General features: G+C 34.6%; 3 protein-coding genes across 4 annotated transcripts; 2 read left to right on the forward strand and 1 right to left on the reverse strand.

Annotated features, from left to right (window-relative positions):
- On the forward strand, window positions 7,055–9,813 carry LOC104736249 (putative fatty acyl-CoA reductase 7). 2 transcript variants are annotated; one of them, XM_010456202.2, is made up of 10 exons: window positions 7,055–7,200; window positions 7,354–7,457; window positions 7,545–7,750; window positions 7,834–7,934; window positions 8,059–8,251; window positions 8,347–8,508; window positions 8,630–8,711; window positions 8,809–9,075; window positions 9,206–9,330; window positions 9,422–9,813. In XM_010456202.2, exons 1-10 carry the CDS (start codon window positions 7,125–7,127, stop codon window positions 9,573–9,575), a joined length of 1,470 nt encoding a protein of 489 aa, XP_010454504.1. In that variant the 5' UTR covers window positions 7,055–7,124; the 3' UTR covers window positions 9,576–9,813. The 2 variants fall into 2 exon arrangements, with proteins under 2 accessions (XP_010454504.1, XP_019090429.1); XM_019234884.1 differs by lacking the exons at window positions 9,206–9,330; window positions 9,422–9,813 and having other exon boundaries at window positions 8,846–9,012.
- LOC104736250 lies at window positions 11,186–12,275 on the forward strand. Its single transcript, XM_010456203.2, has 2 exons — window positions 11,186–11,430; window positions 11,624–12,275. Exons 1-2 carry the CDS (start codon window positions 11,295–11,297, stop codon window positions 12,004–12,006), a joined length of 519 nt encoding a protein of 172 aa, XP_010454505.1. The 5' UTR covers window positions 11,186–11,294; the 3' UTR covers window positions 12,007–12,275.
- On the reverse strand, window positions 12,532–14,156 carry LOC104736251 (60S ribosomal protein L10a-3-like). Its single transcript, XM_010456204.2, has 6 exons — window positions 14,070–14,156; window positions 13,943–13,976; window positions 13,472–13,694; window positions 13,210–13,375; window positions 12,909–13,114; window positions 12,532–12,810 (listed from the first exon to the last, which is right to left on the reverse strand). The coding sequence occupies exons 2-6, from the start codon at window positions 13,945–13,947 to the stop codon at window positions 12,757–12,759; spliced, it is 654 nt and encodes a 217-aa protein (XP_010454506.1). The 5' UTR covers window positions 13,948–13,976; window positions 14,070–14,156; the 3' UTR covers window positions 12,532–12,756.

Consider the following 15,834-nt stretch of genomic DNA (forward strand, 5'->3'; position numbering starts at 1 on the left):
TGAAACTTAGATGTGCGGTGTGTTGAAAGATCGATCATAAACCAAATGTGATCTTTGGTATCTAAAGACAAAGAAGAAGCCAGTTGGCTTGTTTTATAGATTCGGCCAGAGATTATGTTTTTGGCTAGCATAAGTGTTCCGTGATGATGATGTTTAAGCCGATAACGGCCATCACGTATCCATGGTGTTGAAGATTGATGGTGATGATGTTTCACCATGTTTATCCTAATTATGGTTTATTGCTTAATCGAGCATAACCTTAGGAATTGACTCTATGGCTGAGTATAAATACCACGAAGATGACTCTACGGCCGAGTATAAACGCTGTTGATGACTCTACGACCGGGTATAAACGTCGATGACCTAACGGCTGGGTATTGTAGCCGCATTGAACCCTACGATCGGGTATAAACGTCGATGATAACCCGACGGCCGGGTATAAAGCCGTTATTTTGAAGACTTGTCCAATCTCACCCGTGTTACCACGTATGAGCTTGCAGGGAGGTATTGGGAGATGGTGAACCGGAGATCTACCGAGATTGACGGTCGAGATGATAAACCCGAAAATGGAAGTCATGAAGATATTATTCTAGAAGATATTAGATAAATGTTAATATTGATTTAAGAAGTTTAGCATTATCGTATAAATAATATTTAGTTTACAATTATCCTAATCTTAATTTAGGAAACTCATCTCTATATAAGAGAATGTATTTTGTACAATTACAATTATGAGAGTCTAATATAATTCTTCTTTTAATACATTATGTGTCTTTACTCTCATCAAATCCTTCAGCCAACAGTGGGAAGATAAGAAAATCGTGTCGGTCTTGCAAGGATCCATTTTTTTGCTCAACTAGTTGAATAAAAACTAGGCGCCAATATTGTGTTTTAACATTTTTGTTGTTGTATTCATCTGTCCATGTTATTTTTCATTTGGTTAACCCAAACTCCCACATGATTATTAATTAATTACTTGTGAGACATACTATCATGATTTGGTGCATTCCAAATCCAACTCATTTTATGGAAAGTTTTTATTTTGTTGATTAATGTGAAAAAAACTAGTGCTGCGTGTAGAGATGTAGATATGTTTTCAGACTAGCTCTTGACAGCCCATTACTACTAGCACTAGAGAAGTGGAGACAGTAAATTTAAGAAGGTACATAAGGGTGAGTTGCCCAATTAATTTTTGGATTGGGTTTTTTTTGGTTATCTAAGGTAAAATATATTTTGGGAAATGATTGAAAAACACCCCTTGAACAAGACTTTTGAAAATTGTTCATATAATTTTATTCCTCAACAAATCTAAACTGTTCAATTTGCTTTTTCGAGTTTTCTCCTGGTAAGTTCCCAAAGAGTCAAAACGATGCAACTAATAATAATTGTGTACGTGCACTACAAGAAAACAATATGTTTTCCTACCGAAGAAATCGAAGGATCCTCGTAGGAAACAGTTGTTTCTCACTGTTTTCCTACGAAAAAAGAAGGAGTTAATAGCCCGAAGGAAACCAAAATTAGTAATAATTTGGAAGGGAATGTCTTTCGAAACCCCTACCAAACATCTTCCGAAGGAAAATTCGTAGGAAAGGTGAAAGAAAGGGGAAGGGCAGTAGCATCCATTTTCCTTCGATATATTGGAAGGAATAAGTGTCCTTCGTTTTTTCCTACGAAGTTTTCTCACATTTTTCCTGCCAAACATTTCATTCTATTTTCCTTCGAAATTTTCTGTCCAGACACCTTCGAAAATGTAATTCTATTTTCCTTTAAAACTTTATTCTTTTTCTACCAAAACTTGTTCCTGTATCAAACCCCCAACTAATTCTACCTTTTTCTTGTTTCCAATTTGTTTTCCATTTTTATAAATTTAAATTTAGAAAGAAAATGTTACCAAAAGATACTTCATGCCTCCAAAAAACAGTATTACAATACATACAATCCATACAATTTACAACTTTTCACTAGATAAATAAAGAGACGATCAAGGTTGGGTCTCGTCATCATCATCTTCGACGGTTAGTCGCACCGTGTAGGCAGGTGGTCGCATATCAGGAAACCGGTCTAGGATCCGTTTGTTGCATTCCATGAGATACTTGATCTGAGCGTCTTTCTCCTCATTGCAAGCCTTCAAAGTTTGAATCTCCTCTTGTAATTTAGGAATCTGTAGTGGAGCTGAAGACGAAGAAGGGCATTCATCTGAGACCAGGTTACCAAAGCCATAACGTTTTCCTCTAACCTTCGGTACAACCTATAAATAAAAGCCAAGACATGTAAGTTAATCTCAATGGATAGAGATTGTAGAAGCCGAGCATAATCTGAAAATGAAAGAGTTAATAAGTAGTTGTGTAAGAGTAACTTACACCACGCATAATAGAGTTAATCTCCTCTCGTGTAAGAGGCTCTGGCTGAACCGAAGCATCACCATCAGGTTGGCGCTGAGATTGGATGAGCTTCATCTGAGTCGAAGCCAAATCAAGATAATGTTTTGTCTTCATATCGCTTATGGTTCTGGTCTTCTTGTCTAAGTGTGTTTGTTCCATGAAATGAATCATATTAGGCTCTGTTCCTAGTTCAATTGTCTTACAAAAAAGAAACATTAGTTAGTAATAGAAGCAGAAGCAATAGGAGATGATCACATTGTAAAACTGAACTGAAGTGAATAAAAAAGTCAGCACACACAATTATAAAACCAGAGGCGAGTACTATGCATTTGATAAATCACAACCGATGAAGACAATGAAACTTGTAAAATATAAAAAAAACTACTTACCATCTCATCCCAACCGATCAGATTTCAGCATCTTTAGTATCTGCTTCGTAATCTTACCGGTCTTGTCATGTAATTGACCAACAATTGAGTAAACAACTGTGGGATATTTTACAAAATCTGAAGGGAAGTACAAGTGCTAAGAAGGTTACCATGTTGTTGTTCCTTGACGGTCTGGACATAGAAGTGGGAGGTGTGTGCGTCCTGGAGCACTTAGCAAATCGCAAACGTCAGCAAGAATAGGGACAACACATTCTTCATTCTCATCTGGTGGTGGATTTGGCTCATTTGGTGATCTACTGTTACCGGTGTGTTGATTGCGGTGATTTTGCGTAAACCTTGGAGAATCGTTTAAGGAATAGCTCGGTGTATTGCTATCAAAACGGTGCTGCTGTTCTGCCATGAAACGTTCGTAGTGCTGTCGAGTATTCTCCTGAAAACTCATAATACAAAATAAAATTGTATAGTAAGTTTAATCCAATTATGATTTGACTCAACAAATTAATGACCTGTTTGTTTTCCAAGCATCGAACAATAGAAAGTTTCGTAGACAATTGACTCAAAAAAAAAAAAAAAAAAGAGAGAATCACAACTTAGCCAAAAATATAAACAATGACGAACCCTATGAGCATACAGGTAGAAAACTACAAGTTCTGCCCATTAACAAATTAAAAATTTGAGAGCTATCCCTTAGAAAGAAAAAAATATGCCCAAGATAATACTTTGAATTTAGTTCTACAACAATACTGAGGCCGTTGAAACTCAGGAAAAAAATCAGCGAGCAAAGTTACCAATATCGTAAAGCTTAAAAATTACAGTGGATGTCCAAGTATTTGATTAGAAATACTAACCGTAAACTGTGGATCTCTCGGCGGAGATCACGAGAGGCTGCCAGTCATCCTTTCACTCGGTGTTTTGCGGGTTACCATGATCTAGGATAGAAGTAATTATAGTGATTGAGCAGTGAAATGTATATTTACGGAGTTGAAACCGATGAGAAACACGATCAAAGTCGCAAGGGAAACACCGCAACTCTGTTTAGGAGGTGAATAAGTGAAAAACTTAGAAGAGTATCTAGGGTTTTTACTGAAATCGTGTTTATTCGATGTAGGCATATAGCCCATTAACAAACCAATCATTTTTGTTAAAACCCATTATCAAAAATCGATTTTTGCTAAACCCCATTACAAAATTGGTTTCCTTGAATGCCCAATTCACAAAATTGTCTTCTTTTTTTTTTTTTTAGTAATATTTCTATCACAAAAAAAAAAAGTTTCCATTGTAATTTAGTAATAAAGAAGAATCTTTATGTGTGTAATCTTTTCTAAGTTAATTTTTTTTTTGAATTATAAAATTCCAACTAAATTAAAGAATTAAATTAAATATTTTTTTGAACTTACTTTTACTTTGGTTTACTCCAAATCGGATGAATATTCAGATGAAGCGGAATCAAACTCGTCATCAAACTCGCCAACCACTTCTTCAGAAACTGCCAAAATATCATCAATGATGATCTCTTCTTCTAATTCTCATGGGACCGAATCATCATGATTATGTTCAACAGAAGATATGTTCCCTACATATGTTTGTTGCAAATGGCCATTATCTATTACTCCGCGTACTCTTCCTCTTGGGCTTATTTGCGTAACAGTAACCCATGAATCTTGTTTTTTGGTAATGCGAAGATAGGGGATGTAACATACTTGGTCTCCTTGGGATGCGAGGATGAAAGGGTCATATCTATCAATTTTCCTTGACGTTCTTACTGCAGTTACACCAAAAAATTCCTATTCCAACCACCATTCCAATTGATTGCCCACTTGGTCTTGTTTTTTCATGCCGACAATATCCTATCATCCCCATTGATCTTATCGCAATCCTTCTTCACCTTATCCTACGAATTTACATTCGAAATTAAATGCGTAGGAAATTGAAAGGATACTATATGTTTTCCTTCATATTTCCTTCCACTTTACCTTCGTAAAAATAAGCGTAGGAAAATCAAAGGTAATAGTCTTTCTGAATTCCTTCCCCTAATAATCCTTTAATATTCTTTCGATGTTCCTACGAATTTTCCTCCAAAATTAAGTGCCGACGGATTTTCGAAGGAAATAATCTTTCCTTTTCTCATGTATTTTTTCGTAGGAACATTCTTTCATATTTCCTACGACAAATTTTTTTCGTCAACAATTAGAAGGATTTTCGAAGTAAAATATTCTTTCCAAATTAAATTCGTAGGAAAACGTAGTGTTTTCTTGTAGTAGTGGTTTGCGTCTAACCGAGTGACTCGGTCGAATTAATCAATCTCTATCTAGACCAAAGAAGTAGTTAATATCACCCAAACCTAATTCTCGAGTGTTGTCCTAAATCGTCGACTGGGCAAACAAAAAACCTAGCTCGTGTGAAAAAATCTTGGTTCGGTTCAACTTTTTTTTTTGTTTGATCGGTTCAATTTAAGAAATAATAATGTGTAGAATGCAGCATATAGTAAAACCTCTATAAATTAATAAACACTATAAATTAATAAATTTTGTCAGTCCCAAGTCGGTCCAATGTAAAAAATAACAAAATTCGATAAGATAATAAGATAATAATTTTTCTGAAATCCCCATGTAAAATATGGTCCCAATAATATCATAAATTAATAATCATGTAAATTTACATATATATATATATATAATGTATGTTTCTCCTAAAGCTCATATCTACAAAACAACTGTTATGTTGTATTTTCAAACTATAATGATATAAAATATTTTGTAACATGTCATAAATATAGCTACATTTTTTTAAGTTTTCAATTTTTAAATATCTATCATTTACATTTTGATAGTTTGATTGACTATTAAAATACAAAAATCTATATTATTATTCATAAATTTAATTTTATGTATGTCATGTGTATAAGTGAATTTGTCTATTGTATTTATAATTTATTGTTAATAATGTTTTCTAAATATTACAAATTCAATTCCAATACCATAAATTTTGAATATCCGAAATTACTGTTAAACTTGACTCGATTCAAATTTTTTAAAAGTTAAACTATTAAAAATATATCTATAAATTAATAATTATTAATTTACACTATAAATTAATAATTATTAATTTATAAATAAATTAATATCACTATAAATTAATAAAATGTTTTAGTCCCAACATTATTATCAAAATGTAATTCCCCTTGATATCATAAAAATTAACGTTACATAAGGGATTCGAAGTCGAACGAACATTAGGTAGCAAATTTAGGTAATTTTAATATGAGTCGTAATAAAATCAATTACCTTCTTGATCGATTAATAATCTTCAAGAAGATATTAATTTATTATCAACTGTTACTATCTTTAAAAAAAAAATCAACTGTTATACTTGTGAGTTGTGAGACAATATTTTCATGAGTGTAATAATTTCTAATAAAAGTAATTTTTTTCTGTAGGCAAACCGGCACGCATATTTTCAAACTTTGGTTTTTATGATTTTATTAGTAGGACAACATTTGGGTAGGGACGTAGGGTTGGAGTAATTGCTTGGGTCAGGTTAGTTGTTGATAATAAAGTTGTAGTCCATGAGAAAAATGAGCATTAAATGATCCATTGAGAAATCAGAATCATAATTAAATCAGATAAGAGCAAGTTCTTCACAAATAGCTTTCTCAGGCCTCGATCTAGTATATACATTTTACGTCCATATGAGGTAAACTCTTAGCATTAAATTAAATAATACTTTATATTAAAAAAAATCAAATTTTCTTTTCTTTTGTTAGTCGGCATCCATCGAGATAGAATCACAGGATTTTAAGTCCACTACAGATTATATAAGAAACGTTGCATGTGTTAAATATGCTGAATGCCATCAAGGATTCGTTCTACAATCAATAAACTTGCATGTTGCGTGTTGATCAATGATCACAATTAATTCACAATATCAATATATCTGAAATGTTAAATTTATTAAACAACAAAATTAATGATTACGTACAAAAGTGAAATATATATGAAAGGAAAAACCAGAGTTTAAACTAATTAAGGATGGTCTCGAGCACAAAACCACTGTTGTAAATAGCAATCCGAGCCGTGAAAAGTCATGTTACAGAAGTGAAATCCAACGACTGCGTATCGATTTTGCAATGGTACAAGTGAGATAGCTGGTCAGATGTTGAGGAAAAACACAATTATTAAAAGTCACTTACTCACTTTAGTAACATTTTAAACCGCAATGATCCGCTCCCACGAGACATACCCCACTCACAACCACTATAAATACACATGTCTCATAGTGCAATGATCGAACATCCTCAACAAACAAACACTTCACTTGTTACATATTCTTCATATTAGTTTTTTAAGTTTCAACAATGGAAGCAACCTGTCTTCAGTTTCTTGAGAACAAGACAATTCTCGTCACCGGTGCTTCAGGCTTCCTTGCTAAAGGTATAATTCTACATACTCTCTCCTATACCACTAAATTGTCAACTGTATATACATATATATGAGCATCTTCTTTTTAATCCATTCATGTAGCTAATTAACCATTAAATAGTGTCATTATTGTTCATTAACAATTTTTAATATTTAAACATATAGTTCTGGTGGAGCGGATTCTGAGATTGCAACCAAACGTGAAGAAGCTTTACCTCCTCGTAAGAGCATCCGACAAGAAGTCTGCCGAACAACGGTTATACAAAGAGGTATAATTTTTCATAAATATGCATGTATGACCAAAAGAAAAAAAAACTCTAGATTATTTAGACGAAAATGAATCTTAATTGTAACAGGTTTTCAAGAAAGAGTTGTTTAGGGTAATAAAAAGGAATATTGGTGATGAAGGTCTAAACACCTTAATCTCGGAAAAAGTTGTTCCAGTTCCGGGTGACATATCACTGAAGGATATTGGAGTGCATGACGCTAATCTCTTACAAGATATGATGCAAGATATCGATATTATCATAAATTCTGCTGCCACCACTAGATTCGATGAAAGGTAGTCCTAGTGAATTGCACCCGCGCACTTATATTTTAGGACGAACAATAGCTTTTAATTTGATTTTCTATATGTAAAAAAAGATACGATGTTGCACTTGGAATCAACACGTTCGGAGCAATCAATGTCCTTAACTTTGCTAAAAAGTGTCTGAAACCAAAATTGCTTCTCCATGTGTCAACTGGTAAATCCTTTTAACCTTTAGAAACCTAGTATTTGATTGATATACATATATATATATATATATATCGATGTACATTCATTATAATTATCTTTTGAAATAAAAATATTTTTGTTTTCTTTTCTAGCTTATGTTTGTGGGGAAAGATCGGGACACATATTAGAGAAACCTTTTGCTATGGGAGAGACCCTTAAAGGTAAAAACAAAGTAGACATCAATACCGAAATGCGACTGGCAGAACAGAAATTAAAACAACTCATAGAACAAGGTTGTTCTAAGGAACAAACTGAACAAGTCATGAAAGACTTGGCATTAAAAAGGTTTTCTTACATTTTCAAATAATGAATATAGAAAATTGATGGTATATATGATGTAACTTGAAGCACATGCGTTATTCATGTATAATGTTAAACAGGGCAAAGCTTTATGGATGGCCAAACACATATGTCTTCACCAAAGCAATGGGAGAAATGCTTCTTGGACACTATAGAGGAAGTATGCCTACTGTAATTATACGTCCCACAATAATCACAAGCACTATCTCGGACCCTTTTCCCGGTTGGATTGAAGGTTTAAAGTAAGCTATCACCACATTTCCATTGGCCTAATTTATCATATTCGTCGTTTTGATAGTTACTTTCTATGATTTATCCAAGTACTTAACTCAAATTCTTTTTGTGGTTATTGTATATATGAAGAACCGTAGACAGTGTGATTCTATCCTACGGAAAGGGAATGCTAAAGTGTTTTCTCGTCGATCAAAAGACAGTATGTGATATTGTAAGTTCACTAGCCAATGAATTTGAAAAATGTTAATTAAAATTATATTTTCACTATCTTGATGCTAACACAGAAATGTATCTATATATATAACAAGATACCGGCTGATATGGTGGTAAATGCAATGATCGCAGCAGCAGCTGAACATTTCCATGATTCAGGAAGTCATACAATTTACCATGTTGGCTCATCTAACCAAAATCCGATGATATATAAGAAACTTTATGAAATGATGATTCGTTATTTCATGGAAAGCCCTCTGGTCGGACGCAATGGTATGCACATAGTCCCAAACCTTACAACAAAATCCACAATGGCTAGGTTCCGTGTATACACGAACCTGCGCTATAAAATACCCATACAGGTAAAAATTTGCACAAATTGTACGTGCAATACATTTTTTTTTTGTTGGAGTACGTATTCTTATAGGAAAGGCTATAATATTAATTGCATCCTCTCATATTTGTTCCATATTTTTTATTTTACTTTTTTAGGTATTGGGATTACTAAGTACAATTTTGCCATCGCTAAGAGATACATATGAGCACCACAACCGTAAATTCAAGATGGCCATGAGAATGGTGAAGCTCTACAAGCCTTATGTTATCTTCAAGGGCATGTATGTCTAACTCTCATGACATTAACCAAAAAAAAAGGAATATGTAAATTCATTTAAAGTAATATATAACAATTTATTGTACCAAATGCAGATTCGATGATAAAAACCTCGAAACATTGCGTATCAAGAATGAAGCTAAAGAGACGGAGAAATTATTCGGAACCAACCCAAAATGTATTGATTGGGAAGACTATTTTATGAATACACATATCCATGGCCTCATGACACACGTGTTCAAGAAATAAACTTCAAATTGAAGTATCATACGGAATCAAGTCAGAAGATGTTTGTATTGCATGTGTTAAGTCTACTATATGTAGTTATAATTATACAAATAAACCGGTCGATGAAATAACGATATACAGTACTGGACCGTTGCTTAATAATGTATCATCTTTTTTTTTTTTTTTTTTTTTTNTTTTTTGAACGAATAATAATGTATCATCTATATTTGTAATTTGTCTATTTAAAATCCTTCGGCTTGTCGATCTATGTATATACTCCATAGTTCTTTCTAAATTACATCCATATTTGAAAAATTAACAAAAAAAAATTACATATACCGTTGCTTAATAATTTATCATCCATAATTGTAATTTGCTTTTCTTTCTTTTTTGTAAGTTTTATTTTGTTTCAAAAACAGAATGTACAAAGGCCACACTGATAGACCTTGGCACGATACTTATGGTTAAGAAAATGGATATAAATATGTGTTCTAAAACTATAAACGCCACACCAAAAAAAAAAAAAAACATATACAAAAATTGCAAAAAAAACACTAAACAATACTTATATATATATATATATATATAACTGACCCTGCGCTGTTAATCACATAGTGCAGGTAAAAAATAAATGACACAAATTTGATGGAAATAAATGATATGCAACCACTGACACTGTTAGTTACTGTTGAGCAAACCTTCACGGCACATTAAAAGTTTTAAAAAGGACAGTAGCAAAAATATGTTTCCCCACTAGGCTTTCTATACTTGTATCATTTTAAACTCTAGCAAGTGAAGATGGTTAAAGTATAGTCAATGCTAATACCGCATAAATAAAGTTGCTAGGATTGGTATAGTAAGTGTGGTTCAACGAATGTGGTTTAAATGGTTCACTGATAAATGAAAATTGTCGAATCTTCTAATGAATTGTATAAAAGTTTACGGATTATTCAAAGAAAAAAAAAAGTTTATGGATTAATAGACCCGCAATAAATTGTTTAAACATGACATAAATGTTTTTTTTTTGTGGTTACTAAATGATTGATCGATACTCTCTTTGTTTGCATGAATAAAATGTTCGAGAGAGTACATGATCCAGTCCAGGTTATCTAAGATACGATACAATTCAGAAAAAGCTGGCATATATAGTATTTGATAGATGTTTTCCTTTATTTCTATTTGGTTTCGATGTTTTGCTCTAATTAAACTCCTACTTGAGAAGAGAGTTAGAATCTAAACTCTTGAATGATATATGGAGGAAACAGATCAATTTAAGACTATGTATTAAGAAAAAACAAAACTAAAATCCTTACTGACATTTGGAAGGAACTTTAATGATTCATCTATATTGAAGAAACTTAAATGTGACACTTAAACGTACAAAATAAATGGTGTTTTGTGTAACAAGATATACTAGCTAGTGTCTCCCCTTGAGTCAGTTGTACTAGACATGTGGTGTTCGTATATAAATTATTTGAATCTAACAAAATATTAGGTTGAATAAAATTTGCAGCTGTAAAAATGAGGAGGTGGATGAATTAAAGAACCGATAATGTAGAAGTAGTGCAAAAGTACGTTATCTGTTTGTGTAAAGGGCAACCACCAAATATCAACGCAATTTGGTTCCTTTTATAACTATTTCTTTTATATAAACGTTACATACGTTCCCCATATTCTTATTCAAGATATCTAAAGCCATCAAATCCATAAGCTATTTGTTGTAATTTAAGGTTCATCGAAATGGCGAATCAAGCAACTTTTGCAGCATTCTTCCTTTTTGCTTTAGCTGTCTTATCCAACTTGGAGCTCTCGGCTTCTTCACTTGTCAGCGGCAAGGTCTCTTGCCTTGACTGTCACCGCGATTTCGACTTCTCAGGTCTACTCTTTCAACTAGTTGAATGACTTGGATTTGTGTGGGTGTGTCATCCAAGTTTCCAACTATGCAAATCACTTACACCACTCATCACATTCTTATGTAACTTTTAGTCAAAAGGGGTGACGAATGTTGATATCTACACTATAAGTTTCTTGATATCTAGACCATTTGTATTGTATTTGACTATATTCAGGTATTAAGGTTCTAGTAAAGTGCGACGGAGAGAAGAAACAGATAACCGCAATGGCATCTTCAGACGGATCTTTCCGGTCAGTGCTTCCCGCGGCCGACAAAAAGGGCTCCATGAATTGTCTTGCAAAGCTCTTGGGAGGTCCTGAGCAACTCTACGCTCACAAACACAACTTGGTCTCTGAACTGGTCATGTCTAAACACGATTCCAAAGTTTTAACTACCTCAAACCCACTTGCCTTCTCTCTCTCCTGCCCCAAACCAACCGAAGATAATGTTGGAACTATGATCGGAGATTCGAAGACTGTTAATTTCCCGGGGGCAGGAGGTTTCGGATTTCCACCAGCCAGCTTCTTTCCCTTCTTACCAATCATTGGTATCCCATGATTTAATCAAGTGATACATTTAAGTACTCTAAAAGACATATTTATAGCTATGTTTTGTTGTTTACGTGAATCTCTGTTACAAATTAAAGCCAGCAAAGACAAAAAGTTTCAAATTAAATGATTTTGTCTAGTGAAGATATACAAGTATGTTTTATGTGTTAAGAAAATGTTGTTTATGAGCTTCTTTGTAGTTTTAAGAAGTTGCTTTTGTAACGAGTTTGTAATAAGAAGCTTGGGTTAATCCAACGATATATACGTTTTGTTGTGATATTCTATGCTTTATACGTAGTGGTAATATGAAAAGAGAATAATGACCAAAAAATTAGTTTGAACACAAAACCAAGAAACTGATAAATTGTGCTCTAACACAAATGAAAGAATTCGAAATACCAAAATAGAATTGGATTTGATTTAGTTGTACCTATAGAATGGTGTCGAGTATGGTTTTTATTGGATCTCAATTGGTTTGAATTCAGAAACGTTGGAACGACTAAATGCCACAAAGACATACTTAAACAACATTGATAAACAAAGATCGCTCAAAACTTAAGAGTACTTAAATGGAGTCCACTAATAATAATAAGCAACAAGAAAACCAAAATTGTCTTTAAACAAAATCTTGATCCTACAAAGTCAGGATTCTGAAATTTAAACCCAAGACGAACAAGGTTCATGACAGAAAAAGAAAATCAAATTTCCTCAACGTGTGATGATGATACCTTAGAGAAACTTTATAATAATAAAAAAAAACTTAGAAAACCCTGTTTGGTGGACTCATTGTACTCTTCAAGTACAAGCACCTCACCTGCAGACAAACAATCAACAAACATTTCAGGTTTAGAAACGGACAAGTGAATCGAGAATGATCGAGAAGAAGTGTGTAAAGAGATTGTTGTTACTAACGTTTTGCCAGTTTTTCTTCAAGAGAGAAACAAGGAAGTTGACACTCATCTGAACATTCTGAAAGATCTGCTTCTCTTCCATGGAAAGATTCCCGACAGCAACTCCCATACAAAGAACCTTCTTGAGCTGGAACTTCACTGTTGCCTTAGTCTCATTCACTTTGCCTTCCAAAGACTCTTGGTGGCTAACAAGAGTTGGGAACTTACCTGTTTCGTTGTTCAAAGGAGTCAGCATTTAATCTGAAGATCAAAACATATAAATGAAGATGATGCAAGAAATGGAAGGTTGGTTAGAGACATGCCTGCCTTGTTGAGACCAGGACCAAGAAGACGAGGAATCTGCTTAATGACAGATTCAGAAGCAAGGAAAGCATGGTACTTCTTAGCAAGCTTCTTAACAAGTTTCTTGTTCTTGTTCAACTTCTTAAGAGCTTCAACATCCATAGAATCCAACCCAATCTTCTCAGCCTACATAAAAACCCCAACCCTAAATTATACTACCAACCATAACATTTCCAAAGAAGACAATGAATTAGAGGAAAAAGACAGCAACTTTTTGTTTACCTCTTCGACGTGCTGAGCATCTCCGAGCATACAAATCTTCATCTTTGGCCTAGGAATGTGAGGCAACTTGACAGATCCGCTAAACCTCTTGTCCTTTTGAGGGTCATAGTTCTTAAGACCAATCTGCAGTTCAATAGTCTCAGTGAACTTGCGTGGCTTTGTCTCCTTACAGTGAGTGATAATAGCAGATATCGCCTCTCTCACCGCTTCACTCTGAAGCTTACTACACCACCATTCACAAAAACAAAAACAAAAAATCAAATCTTTAAACCCTTCTATAAACCCAAGACGAATTACATATAAATCAACACCCTAACACTTCTAAAGATTCAATTTTTATCCACCTAAGCCTATATATATAAGATAAAACCAATTTGTTTACAATCTAAATCAACAAACCCAATTAATCAGTTGATAACATATGAATCTATAACTAGAAGAAACAAATAACGTTGATTTGAGCATACGAACCTCATTTTGACACTTCCTCAAACAAATCTGCTTCCTGAAAATCAGAAAACAAAAAGAATAGTTAACAGTGTTGTCGAGAAAACGTACAAAGAAATTTCAGAACAATTGAAGAAGATGATGAACCAACCTGTGTGGGAAGATCGGAAACAGAGAAAGAAGGAACGGCGAGTGAAGCAATCCTCTGTAACTTATATGAGACCACGAGAGGAGATAAACTCTAGCCCTAATTATTTCTTCTCATTCAAGCCCAGTTTCTTCGATATGAAAGCCCATTAATGAAGCCCATTTAGGGAGATTATTGCATTATCTCGATGTCCGTTCTAAAATTAAGATGGTCTAATCAACTTATGGTTCAAAACCACTAAAGGATCTCCCAAAAAGAACAGCAGCGCACTGGACTGCACCACATTTTGAAATTAGATTTCAGAAGCAACCGGCTCACATCACCTGACAATTTTGTGAGTGTTTTCAGTGATATGTTTATGGGAATTTCTCATTTACACCCACTTTCTCCTAAACAGTTTACACTCACATCCACTTTCTACTATTTCTAAACTTTTTTTATGTAAAATTACAATTTACCCTTCAAAACTCTCCTACACCAAACTTAACTTACATATATCTATTTTTTCTCTGTTCAGTAAATATTTTTTAACAACCGTAAAAACACAAAATCCCAAATCCCCTAAACTCTAGATCCCCAATTCTCATCAACCCTAATTTTGCAATTCTCATCAACCCTAGTTTTGCATTTCCCAAACCCCCTAAACCCTTGAATCCTACCACTCCTCCCGTTTGTCCCATTACCTCCATTTGTTCCGTTTTCCCTTTAACTTGCCGCCGTGGATCGCCTTTGCACATAGCAGAGACCCGTCGTCGCATATCCAAATTCTCGGCCGATGAACCGTCATCTACAACTGTTGGTGATACTTCTGGAGAAAAATCTGTAGAGTGGGATGATCTTCTCCCTCGCCGTCTGTTCGCAACTGACCGTTTTCCCGACGCGAGGTTGAATGTTTACTCACGACCTGATATCCTGACGACAGTTTACAAGGTCCTCAAAGGCACTCCCCAATTCGATACGATTCTTAGCTCAAGTTTGGGTTATCTATTCAGGCTTCGTATTGGTGAGTCTCCTATCTCTTGCAAATTACTCCACGCTCTGCTTTGTAGGCAGGTTTTGTCCAAAAAGAAGGACGAGCTGTGGACTGTATTTGGTGGATACCCTATGAGGTTTTCTTTAGTTGAATTTGGTGTTGTAACTGGCCTTCCATGTGGCGAATTTCCGGAAGATTACGACCCCGAAGACGACCCTGCTCCTGACTCTGATGATGAATGTTACTGGGACAAGTTGATTGGGAAAGATCGGAAGGCAACCCTAGGTGATGTGACCACTACTTTTGAAGACCCTACTATCAAAGATTTGGATCGGAAGCTTCGGCTTGCGTTGCTTCTCATAGTCGATGGTGTGCTCATTGCCTCCAGCCAAACGCATAGACCAACTTGGAAGTATGTTGAGATGCTTGAAGACATCGACTCGTTTCTAGCATTTCCTTGGGGCAGAGAATCCTTCTTGAAGACTATTTCCACTATGAGACTTGATCTCAAACCGCAATCCAAACCAGTGGCTAAAAGACTTAAACGTCAGGGCAAGGTTCTTCAACCAACGGACCCCTTGAAGAGTTTCACCGAGAAGTTACAACAGAAGTCCTTCCGTTTGCATGGCTTCCCTCTTGCGCTTCAACTCCTCGCATATCGTAACATTTCTGGATTACGAGACAAGGTACAAGGTGCTGGTGACAGCCGCACTTTCCTAGAATGGACTTCAGTTGGCCTACCAAAGAATAATCTACCTCTGACAGACGTCATATGTGTTGAGCATAATCCAGATG

The sequence above is a fragment of the Camelina sativa genome, chromosome 13 (genome assembly GCF_000633955.1).
Source record: "Camelina sativa cultivar DH55 chromosome 13, Cs, whole genome shotgun sequence".
Classification (NCBI taxonomy): Eukaryota; Viridiplantae; Streptophyta; class Magnoliopsida; order Brassicales; family Brassicaceae; genus Camelina; species Camelina sativa.

What these genes read in the sequence shown, in the direction of transcription:
- LOC104736249 (XM_010456202.2), top strand. Translation starts at nt 7,125, where the DNA reads ATGGAAGCAACCTGTCTTCAGTTTCTTGAGAACAAGACAATTCTCGTC. An exon ending in AACAACGGTTATACAAAGAG is followed by an intron (nt 7,458 to 7,544) that starts GTATAATTTTTC and finishes TAATTGTAACAG; the next exon opens with GTTTTCAAGAAAGAGTTGTT. An exon ending in AAAAGACAGTATGTGATATT is followed by an intron (nt 8,712 to 8,808) that starts GTAAGTTCACTA and finishes ATATATAACAAG; the next exon opens with ATACCGGCTGATATGGTGGT.
- LOC104736250 (XM_010456203.2), top strand. Translation starts at nt 11,295, where the DNA reads ATGGCGAATCAAGCAACTTTTGCAGCATTCTTCCTTTTTGCTTTAGCT. An exon ending in CCGCGATTTCGACTTCTCAG is followed by an intron (nt 11,431 to 11,623) that starts GTCTACTCTTTC and finishes GACTATATTCAG; the next exon opens with GTATTAAGGTTCTAGTAAAG.
- LOC104736251 (XM_010456204.2), bottom strand. An exon ending in ATGCTCAGCACGTCGAAGAG is followed by an intron (nt 13,376 to 13,471) that starts GTAAACAAAAAG and finishes GTTTTTATGTAG; the next exon opens with GCTGAGAAGATTGGGTTGGA. An exon ending in TCCTGGTCTCAACAAGGCAG is followed by an intron (nt 13,115 to 13,209) that starts GCATGTCTCTAA and finishes ACAACGAAACAG; the next exon opens with GTAAGTTCCCAACTCTTGTT.